The sequence below is a fragment of the Strongylocentrotus purpuratus genome, unplaced genomic scaffold (genome assembly GCF_000002235.5).
Source record: "Strongylocentrotus purpuratus isolate Spur 01 unplaced genomic scaffold, Spur_5.0 spur5_scaffold_6, whole genome shotgun sequence".
Taxonomy (NCBI): Eukaryota; Metazoa; Echinodermata; class Echinoidea; order Camarodonta; family Strongylocentrotidae; genus Strongylocentrotus; species Strongylocentrotus purpuratus.
Genome location: NW_022145612.1, coordinates 48,461,537 through 48,473,370, shown reverse-complemented (window position 1 = coordinate 48,473,370; position 11,834 = coordinate 48,461,537). Strand labels below are relative to the sequence as shown.

General features: G+C 36.8%; 1 protein-coding gene across 1 annotated transcript; it reads right to left on the bottom strand.

Moving 5' to 3' along the window:
• Positions 1–874: 874 nt before the first annotated feature.
• LOC579135 (3-hydroxyacyl-CoA dehydrogenase type-2) lies at positions 875–10,834 on the bottom strand. The gene is made up of 4 exons (XM_774921.5): positions 10,705–10,834; positions 5,740–5,904; positions 4,671–5,073; positions 875–2,581 (listed from the first exon to the last, which is right to left on the bottom strand). Exons 1-4 carry the CDS (start codon positions 10,726–10,728, stop codon positions 2,391–2,393), a joined length of 783 nt encoding a protein of 260 aa, XP_780014.1. The 5' UTR covers positions 10,729–10,834; the 3' UTR covers positions 875–2,390.
• Between the last annotated feature and the right edge of the window lie 1,000 nt (positions 10,835–11,834).

The window sequence follows — 11,834 nt, the reverse complement described above, 5'->3', positions numbered from 1 at the left end:
ACCGGTAACCATCAGACAAAATGTATTCTATTTTTATTTTGATGTCATCTAAAAGACACAATATGAGATTTGAATATTGAAATAAACAGATTGAAAGTGGTAAAAGTCAATAAATGCACATTGTGAAGCATTTACATGTTTTTTCATAACTCCCATTTTCAGTTATACTGAACTTTATGACCCGAGTATGATGTGAAATTATACATTCATGATTTGACATCCTGCCCACACAGGTTGAGTTTCATCTTGCCCCATCACAACACCACCCACATTTTAATGACACTTCAGCCTTTTCACTGCTTTGGCAACCATATATTAAAAAACTTGGTCATAGAGCATATTTAAAATCAGTATTGTCCAGCACAAGCAACAAAAACAATGGAACCTTGATATATTGTTTAACATAGGGTATTTGTATCCCATTGGTTAAAAATGTATCACATGACACAATTTGTTACATGGACACGAGTGTGCAATATAAAACTTTTTTTGCACAGTAAAATGCTTATAAAAGAGAATTGAATAGATTTCGCTGCGTGCATCCGACATGAAGGCCACCTGAATGTAATCAGTGACAAACAAGTGATATGCTTGACTTTGAGTATCATATTGTAAATGAATTGCAGTGGAAACTCGTTACGAGGTCCTTGAGACCAAGGAAATGACCTTGTTATATCAGGAATCTTGTTATACCAGGGAAAAAAAAACAAAAGCATATAAAGAGCTGGGACCAGCAAAATCACCTTGTTATAAGTCAGATACCTCGTTATATCAGATCTCTTTATACTGAGGTTCCACTGTATATATATCTCTACAGAATTGTGGATATTTGCTCACTATCAAACACAATAAAAGCAATCAAGAAGAATTTACATTCCTGGTACAATAAGCAAATACATCATAGGCCCAAATCATGGGGTTTTATTTCAAATACATCGCATCATTACTCGCTGCATATCAACCTCATGTAGACACACAACTTAGCACATCAAAGACACATCATCCTTGAGGATTTTAAACTCCCTTCAGCCACTCAGAGCACGGAGCAGTTCCACAAACCATGTGTACAGTGTATTCATGATTGAAAAGGTACAAAGAGACGCATGAAAGTTGAATCTAGAATAACATTTTCACATAATTCATGATCATGGAGAACTTTCAAGAAAAGGAGGAAGATGTACATGTTAGTATCACAATGGTGTTGGGCTAAAGCACACCTGCATTACAAAAATATTTTTAAAATGTTTACAGTATTATGCTGGAAACAAGATGAATGTCCAAGGCTGTGAACATTCAGATGTAAAATTGTCAATCAGAAATCAATTGTACCACACAAGTCATGTTTAATTGTAGTTTGATGCATGTCAAACTTCATAACATACTCCAAGGATATGCCGAGATATGACATACGGAATATTGATAAGAATACATTGGTACATAAAGATAAAAGGCCAATCTAATTGGCCTTTTATTATGATTGAATCATACTGCTGGTAATCATCTCTGAATACATGATTTTAAATAAAGATTTAAAAAATGAAATCTTAAAACATACTGCTCTCCTTTCTTTTCGTTTGACACAGTGGCAAATGACCTTGTCATGGTACCACCATCTTAAGAATTTTTTTTTAAATTTTAACTGATAGATGAATAAAAATAACCAAAATAATAGAAAAGAGTTATACAAGCAGTAGTTTCTAAATATCCACATTAAGGTTTACTGGGTCTAATCACCCATAATACATTGCCCCTGGATTGTGTTCAAACCTTGCAATAAAACATTTAAATGCTATAATCCTTTCACCTGAGCAAACTACATGTATTCATAAATGCAATGTACATACTTCAGCCAAAGTTATACCAATGCACTTTGCATTTAAAAAAAACATGTAGTACATGTATAACAGCAATTGATATCTAATATCATCAACAAACAAAGTTTACTAGTGATTGCACTTAATAATTGTTTTCAGAGTAAACATAAGAGCAATGCCACTTCAAAAGACACATGCCCTTTCGGCTTACATAATTCCTATCAAAATGTTATTAAACTTAAAGCTTGATCCGATTCACTTGGTTGGTCATTCATGAAAATATATATTCCTCCTAGGTCGTAAATAAAAGTCGATGCATCTACAGTACAAAAAATATCATAATGATAAGAGTGTAAACTTATAGAGCAATGTAGTTTTAATAATAGTTTGTGCATTTGAACTCTGAACCCTGTCGCTAATCCCAGAACCTGTTGAACATCATTCTCAAACCTAGTGCCTTATCGGTCACTGACTACTTTTCTAAGGCTTTTATAGGCATGAGCATAGTGATGTTTCCTGACATATATCTGTACTAGTTGACAACGATTCTAATTACCTACTTAAACGTTGTACCCATTATGGTTGCATCCGGAGAGCCCCATCCAAGCGGATCACCTCCCCGTTCAAGATGGGATTCTGAACGATGGATTCCACCATGTGGGCGTATTCATCAGGATGAGCTAGCCTGCTGGGGAAGGGTATACTCCTTGCCAAGAAAGTCCGAACTTTTTCTGGAAGCCCTGCCAAAAGTGGAGTGTCAAAAAGACCTGTGTAGAAAAAGGAAATTTTTTTTAGCATAAATCACAATGTGACAGCATGAGTGTGTATTATCCATCTTTCTACTAGCTCCTATAGATTTGACCAATGAGATGGAAATAAATTACTAAAATTGAATAACTTATTTTCAAGTAAAGGTAGTCCCTACATGTCAATTTTTAATTTCTTATAATTTGATAAATTATTCTAAAACAGTCACCATATAATTTGCCACAACTACTGGTAACAAAAAAAAATAAACTAATAATTGTTCCAACATAGTTTCAAATTTAAATGCAAAATGCATTAGATCCATTTTAGGCAGGTTGAGAGAATTTTTGTTAAAGACTACATACATAGGTAAGATGGGTAAGATTTCACTAGAGTTTGATGCTTCCTTGAAGATCAGTAAGTGTTTAAACTTTATTAAAGTGAATATGTTGCTTGATCATCAAAATACACTCAATTGTGTAAAATTACTCTTACTTATAAATTGAGTACAGGTATTTAATTTGCTTTATCAAAAAATTATGGAGGCTTTTAGAATGAATACTAAATTTCATGTTGTTTTCAACAACAACAAATTAAAGTAATTTGTAATGGAGAGATAGAGACATGTTCTTTCTTTATAAGTTCTAATTAGCTGTGATTTGTAGGCAACCTTGATGGCACTTTAAGTAGGACACTACACTAGGAATAAACACTTTGAAACAGATAGTATGCATGTGGGTCAAAGGGTACTCTTTTAGATTGTTAGTCTATGGTCAACATATTTGAAGGACACTGGGTGATAATGGTCACGCTACTACAACTTAAACAATAGTGGAAGTCTTATCTGATAAGCTTGGCACAAACAAGTTTGGAAACCCAAGTGTGATTGAAGATATCTGTAATATTTATTAACTGTAGCGCATTAGTAGTAAGGCCAAACAATTTTTTTCTGAAAATCTTTCCTTGACTGAAAAAATACAAACTACTTGATACTCCACAATACTGCCTGCTATGGCAGTTACAGTGTGTATTACAATGGGTAGCAGACTACACTATCTGTAGCAGACAGAGTCTCTGTTATTAGACCTCCCAAAACTTCTAGAAACAAGCAATTTTTCACATTTTACCTCTACTTTTTACCATTTCTCTTTGGCTCCTACCTCTTCATGTTTTAAACTAAACTAAAGATCGCAAGTCAACATAATTAGACGATGGAAAAATCTTAGGTTTCATCATGTAATCAGTGAATACACCTGAACTAGGCTGGTGGAGCACCATAGACCATAAACATAACACACACAATACACAACACACAGACTCACATAGACACATACACAGAGCATGTATAAAGCACATGTTGTGAATGCTGTGCTGAATTGACTCTTTGGGAGATCACATTTACTACAAACTAATCATTCTAAAGGTAAATTGGACACTTTACAAACAGCAACATATGTCATTAGTGTTTCTATATTTTTAGTAACATTCACAAGTTACGATTGGGAGACCTCCGCAAACCATGCAAAATATAATTTTAGTGGTCATCCCATCGTCCACTAGGAGTAAACACTCGAGCCTCAAGATAGATTTTGAACAGAGATAGGTTCAAGGGCACTCTTATAGATTGTTAGACTATGGTCAAGATATATGAAGAACACTTTGTGATATTATGGTCATGCTACCCCCAACTTAAACAAAACTGGAAGTCTTATCTGATGTATGAGCTTGGCACAAAAAAGGTTTTGAAAGTTGAAACCCAAGTGTAATCGAAGTTATCTTTTAATTTTACTGTATTACTTCTAACTAATTACTTCAAAAACCTTTTCTGCCAAGTTTAGATATAACACTTAATCAAAGTGCTTATGACAGCTATATGACTCGAACAGAGATACACCCCACAGTGTATTTTATAATGTACCGGTAATCATTATAGATATCTTTACAATATATGGAAAGTCTTGACATCAATATCAGATATCGTGGTAGCTTTGCTTTGTTTGTCTTTGAGTGTGTGTTGTTTTTATGTTTTTTTTTTTTTTTGGGGGGGGGGCTGCTTTTTTTGTTAGGTAGCCCCTAAATCTTATGAAAAAGGAGATTATTGAGGCATACCTGGTGCAATGGTGCAAACTCTAATCCCCTGAGATGCCAAATCCCTTGCAATCGGCAGAGTCATGCCCACAATAGCACCCTTAGAAGCTGAATACGCCGCCTGGCCCATCTGTCCATCAAACGCTGCTACACTGGCTGTGTTGATGATGATACCCCTTTCTCCATCGACATTGGGCTCATTCTTGCCCATGGCTCCAGCGGCCAGTCTGGCCAAGTTGAAGGTTCCAGCCGTGTTGACCATCAGGACCCTCTGGAATTCCTCCAGGGGGTGGGGTCTGTCTTTGTTAAAGTTGTAGGTCTTGACTGCCACACCGATTCCTGCGCAGCTAACAGCCACGTCTAGACGTCCAAAGGAGTCCTTAGCAACATCTATGGCTCGTGTCACATCGTCTGCTGAAGTGACCTGATGGGAGTTCAAATTTTGCATGAATTAATGACATTTATATAGCAATTTCTTAAATAAAACTAGGGGAGGGACTGAATTTTAAATACAATACAAGTCAAAATAATGCAGATTTTGATCGAGAGGTTGAATGCTCATAACTTTACGGTAAATCATTTACTATGATGTCCAGTGATTTACACTTCTCATGTAATTGTTGACATCTGTAATGTAAAATCCTAACAACTGAAGAGTGCATTAGCACCCTTGCTTAACTGTGAATCCACCATGTAAATCAAATTTTTAAACTTTTTTTTAAAATGAATTAAATCCTCTCTCATTTTTGTTATCATTTTTTTTATATCTAGCTTTTACACAATAAGAAGAATAGTAATCTAAGATAAAGACAATACAGCAACTAAGTAATATGTATTGTTAACGAACACATACAACATTATAAGGAAAATTTAAGTGAGAAGTGAAACCATAGCATTTCTGGAAAATATCCAATATTAAACTACCGGCACACGGTACCACCTCTGCTCCTACAAGCCCTCTCTACCAGTCTCTTTATGCATCAAAAGAATGAGCATGAACGTACATGTAGCAATGCAAAAGGTACAGCTCTGTTTTTCACAACCCTTTCATTAATACGAGACATACTACAGTACAAAGCATTTAACTTACATCCCCGGGAGAAAATTTGCAGTCCTCTCCCAAACTCTTGGCTACCTCTTCACCAGGAGAGTTTGGCAGATCCACAATGACCATTCTGGCTCCATTTCTCACGAATCTCTCCACAGTGGCCTTCCCAAGACCAGAGGCACCACCGGTAACAAGTCCAACAAGACCCTAGAAACAACAAGTTATGATCTTTTACTGAAACCTAAGTTCCACATAATTGTGTACATCTGAACAGCCTCTACACAGATTTAAAATATATTGTTGGTATTGTTTTCTCAATTAGCCACATATAAATTTCCCACTTTTATCCAAGAAAATGACATACAAATGTCTAGATCTAGATAGATCTAGGGGACCATTTATTTGTTACTATACTGTGGGTTCCATTCCATGCTACATACAAAAGTGATTGTCCAGGATATTCCCAATTGAAATGTATAATGTTTACCCGGTATTCCCTTGAAATTCACAATTTCGAAAATAAATTAAAATGTTGCTGGTTGGGCTATAACTACCTCCTGTCTCAATACCCTTTGTACAAAGGTGTTGATGGTATTGGCCTCAATGATGTTGTGGGACAGTCCATTCCACTGCTTGATGCAGGTGCATGGCATGAGGGAGTTTTGATGATATTGCCTATATTGGGTTCGACAGTGTGTAAAAAGAACTATTTACACACAGGTATGGGTAGTTACGTAGGTGATATCAACATCTTATTTTATATTATTTTCAACAAGCCTTGCCCAAGCCTTTCCCTTAAAGGTAAAGACCAGTTATGGTCATGCGATTGCATTGTGAAAGAAACGTTGTGGAATAGATCAGAAAAGGTTGATCATCTAGCATCTAGCATCTGCAAGGTTCTGGAATCATCAAAATGATAAGAAATTTGGCCCATTCTTCGTAAAGTTACAAGCACTATACACAGAAAGATGTATATGGGACTACCTTATATCTCTCACAGACCATGAGAGAAACAAATTTACCAAATATATGAATTAGTAGGGGGTTTCCCGGCAAATTTTTTATCATCATATATTGGTCAAAACATATTCTTTCACATGATTGGTAATGAGAGCTTCCATTTCATTTTTTGAAATTGGGGCGTTACCAATACTGGTCTTTACCTTTAAGGCCATAACCAACAATGATTGATGAATCACAAACCTTTGCTTAGAATAAATCTCTGGTAGATGTAAAAAAGATCATTACTCAAAAAGGTTATTTGAAATAACAGGAATAATGAATAATAATAACAATGTAATAAATCAAATCATTTTCAGACTCGATCTCAGGTAAATACCGATGGTGCAGCGGTTTGCCGTGAAACCTGTGAAAAAGTGTATACTAATATCACGTGGATGATACGCTCTTTTACGTGTATATAATGATTTGTTGTTAGCTGTGGACCAAGGTGATGAAGCTGTTTTAATACTTTTAGACTATTCTGCGGCTTTCGATACTATCAGTCATGATGTTTTTCTTGATCGCTTACGTAATAGATAAGGTGTATCAGGTACTGCCTTGAATTGGTTTAAAACCTACTTTATGAATCGTTCACAATCTATTGTCATTAATGACTCATTATCCAAACCTCATGTTCCACTTGAAGGTGTTCCTCAGGGATCCGTCATCGGCCCTTTATCATTTACTCTGTACACTGCACCACTTGAAGATATTATTGAAGCGCATGGTTTAGGCCGAATGATATATGCAGATGACACCCAAGTTTATGTTGTTTTGAAACGTGATTCCGACCATTCTGTTATTACTAAACTTGAAAGATGTATAAATGATATCACAGCTTGGTCCACTGCTAATGATTTGAAGTTGAATGAAGATAAAACTGAGGTTATACATGTAACATCTCGATTCAGAAAGTCCTCCCATTTACCATCTGTCGAAATTGCTAATGTTCCGATACAACCTGTCAAAAGTGCACGTAACCTTGGTGTCATCTTTGAAAATGATCTTAGGATGGATGATTATATAAAAAATATTTGTCGCTCAGCTTCATATGCCTTGTACAAGATAGGTCGTATTAGAAATTTTCTTGATAAAAAATCTACCGAAACGCTTATACATGCATTTATTACATGCCGTCTTGATCAATGCAACAGCCTTCTTTATGGCCTTCCGGAGTCGCACATTGCAAAACTCCAGAGAATCCAAAACTCTGCTGCCAGGCTTGTAACACGCACACGTTCTTGTGAACACATCACCCCAGTACTTCGCGAATTGCATTGGTTGCCGGTGACATACCGCATTATGTACAAAATCTTAGTTTTAACTTATAAATGCATTCATGAATTGGCACCAATTTATCTGCAAGAATTAATCGAGGAATACAAACCCTCACGCAATTTACGGTCATCTTCACAATTAAACCTCGTATTAAGGCTGTGAAGGGTAGTCGAATGCTCGAGTACCCGCACGGTTGACAACTACTCGGGTACGATTTCTCGTACCCGAATATTCGGCCGCAAAATTTTTTTTTTTTTTTTTTTAAATGTCCAGGCCGACGCTTACCCGTGCCTGGGTGAGCGGCGGCCGCTGGCATGGTGCCGTCGGTAAAAATTTTTCCCAACTCAAGCACTGTCAAACTCACCACTCAGAAACTGGGACCAAATGTCTGGATTTCTGCTTGGACTTGGAGGAAAATGGATTATTCTGCCATCTTTGGTTTTTAAAACAGCATTGTTCACTGTTATTATTATTATTAAATCGGCGCCTTCAACTGCAACTCAAAGTAAAATTGCATGCGTTTTCGGCGACAGAACTGGGATACTGCTCCAGTGGTATGTATGGTGGTGGCAAAAAAAAAAATCAAAAAAAATCAAAAAAAAATTCAAAAAAAAAATTAAAAAAATTAAAAAAAATTTAAAAAAAATTTTAAAAAAATTTAAAAAAAACATGGCGTCCGAATACTCGAGTATTCGCTTGTAAGCATGGGAGTGTACTCGGGTACCTCATTACACTGTTGTGCACAGCCTTACCTCGTATCTACTTCTGTGTCAACTCTCTCTTATGGTAATCGCTCCTTTCGCAAAGCTTCTGCTGAACTTTGGAACAGATTACCTTTAAATGTAAACAAGGGAAACGCTCTCGGCGGTCTCGCCTGCATAACGCAATTCAATATGATAAACCAGAACGTCAATGACGTAGCGTTCATCCGCATCTCACAACAACAAATATCGTAAATTTTATGCGGTACACTTTTGAACTGGTCAAAAATAGAAATTTGATGCCCTGGAAGGGACATAATTTCATTTCATTTGCATAAAGTACCATAAATAATCAATGGAGCAAAATCTCACAATTCTGTGTAGAAGTTTATTGTTCCAAATTTAGCTCTACCAGATAAGGCAAAATCGGTCGAGAAATGAGGAAAAAGAAGCAATTTTTGTTATTTTTGGAATAAATTTGCATAAATTACCATAATTAATTAATGGAGAATAATTTCAAAATTCTGAATAGAAGTTTAGTCTACCAAAGTTAGCTCTACGATATAAAGCAAACCAAATCAAAATCGGTCGAGAAATGAAGGAGAAGAAGCCTTTTTTGTGATTTCGAATAAATTTGCATAAATTAGCATAGATAATGAATTTCACGATTCTGTGTAGAAATTTTAAATCCCCTCCTAGCCCTATCATATGAAACAATCAGAATCAAAATCGGTTGAAAAATAACGAAGAAGAAGCATTTTGAAAATCTTAATGTTGATGCCACAACAAAGTCTAAGTTTGTTGACCTTAAATGGCCTTTGACCTTCACTTAGTGACCTGAAATTCTACTCACATGATTGGAGAGACTTGATAACCCTATAGTCCAAGTTTCATTGACTAAGAACTTATACTTTCAAAATTATATCAAAAATTCAAAAACTTAACCTTAGGTTAAGTTTTCGATGATGATGCTACAACATAGTCCAAGTCTGTTGACCTGAAATGACCTTTGACCTTGACTTTGTGATCTGAAATTCTACTCACAGGATTGGGGATACTTGATTACCCTATAGTCAAAGTTTCATTGACTAAGAACTTATACTTTAAAAATTATACCAAAAATTCAAAAACTTAACCTTAGGTTAAGTTTTTGATGTTGACGCCGTCGCCGTCGCCGCCGCCGTCACCGGAAAAGCGGCGCCTATGTCTCGCTTTTTGCTACGCAGGCGAGACAAAAACTGTCAAACCGTTAACCTATTCAAAACTAGTCCCAAGACACATTTATTCAAAATTGCGTTTGATGATTAATTAACTCTGTTCACTTCGATGTGTATTCCATATGTATTGTAATTTGTATGTCTATTTGCATTTTTAGTTTTGTATAAGATGTAATTGTATATCAGTTATTTTGTGTGTATAGCGCTTAGAGACTTCGGTGGTAAGCGCTTTATAAGTAACGTTTTTATTATTATTATTATTATCATTTATCTGAAAAATACTCCAATAATAACAAGAAAATGTACATGAAACAGGTAGTAAACATAACGACTTTTAACTCATGATATTTATTTGGACATTTAATGAATATTTACTTCATTTTGGGTAAGTTTTATTGCTATTACTTTTAGGGTATTTCCACGCCGGAGTTACGGGACAAATTTTGGATAGGTTTCTGAACAAGCGCCAATTTTGTTGGTAGTGTCTTCACACCGGAGTTACAGGTCTAAAATGGATACAAAAGTACACTAGCGCCCCACACCCCTCCCCTCCCCCCCCCCCCCCACCCATCTCGTAATTTCAACTGATCAGCTATTAAAAGGCATGCGAGGTGCATTCTAATTTCTACGTTCTAGGGTTCTATGAAGGCCGCCGCGCCGCAGGGGCAGGAGCCGCGACATGCATTGGCAACCCGGGCCGGGTCGGGTTCCCTACTTTTGCCAGTTTTTGTGTTAACTATTACTGTACGAAACCTACACACAACCCAATTAAAAAAGTTTTAGGGAAGAACAGTAGTAGTAAAACTTACTTTCACAGATTTAACAGATGACATGATGGCACCAAAGATGTAAATCTCGGCTCTTTTCGAAATTTGCAGCGGTTCAGTAGACTGCACGAGTTGAGTACGAACACTTTAGTAATTCGCTATGGGACGCCGAGTGTGTATATTTTTGTGACAAACGATAGATAGACAAATCAAACAACAACAACAACAAAGTTTGACAACTTTACAAAATCAATTTTCTTGGTGGTAGGCCTACATGTATATATTCTACCGTACCTCCCTGCCCGAGTAATGAGGCGGCGCCCACACCCAGGGGGGGGGGGGGGGGATTACCAAGTACCCTCGAAGGTTTTGAAAAGCGCATCTTTTTAACTTTAGGCCAAATAAAAAAAAAACATGTTTAGATCTATGCGTCCTGTTTTTTGGAAAAATAGGAAGGAGGAGCAGGCGCGTAGCCAGAGTTCGATGTTTGGGGGGGGGGCACTTACATGTAATCGATCGAGGTAAAAGAAAAGGGGTCTAAAAAAAATCAACCGATCTTGGAAATTTTAGGGGGGCACGTGCCCCCCCCCCCCCCGTGCCCCCCCTTCCCCCGTGGCTACGCGCCTGAGGAGGAGGCCCTTTTTTTCCTTCTTTTTTTCCTTCAAAATGGCGGCACAAAATGGCCGCTCGGTACATTTTTCCTGTCAGACGGGCTTTTTTCCAGATGGCCGCTGACATTTTTTTTTTTTTTTTTTTTTAAATCAGAAATAGATCCATTCTTGCAGTGTTTTTCATGTTTTTTTACTTTAAAAAAAAATAAATAAAAAAAATAGGAGGCGGCCCCCAAAAAGGAAGTGGGCGGGGACGCTAGACATGTATATTTTGTTTAATGGCCTTAGTGCCCCTTTTTCTTTTTAATAAGTGCCCCTTTAACTTTGACCCATACCCCTATTTGTTCCTGTCTAAAAAAAATGCCCCTTTCCCTTCTTATAAGTGCCCCTTTTCGTTCTGCAGTGCCCCTTGCCTTTACCATGACTAATACCCCTTTTCACCTCTAATAGGTGCCCTTATGCAAAATTAGTAGCCCCTTTTACTTTGACACGTGCACTAAGTTCACTTTTCTCCTTCTAATAAGAAGTGCCTCTTTTAAGGTATAAGTTCTCCCCCTCTTT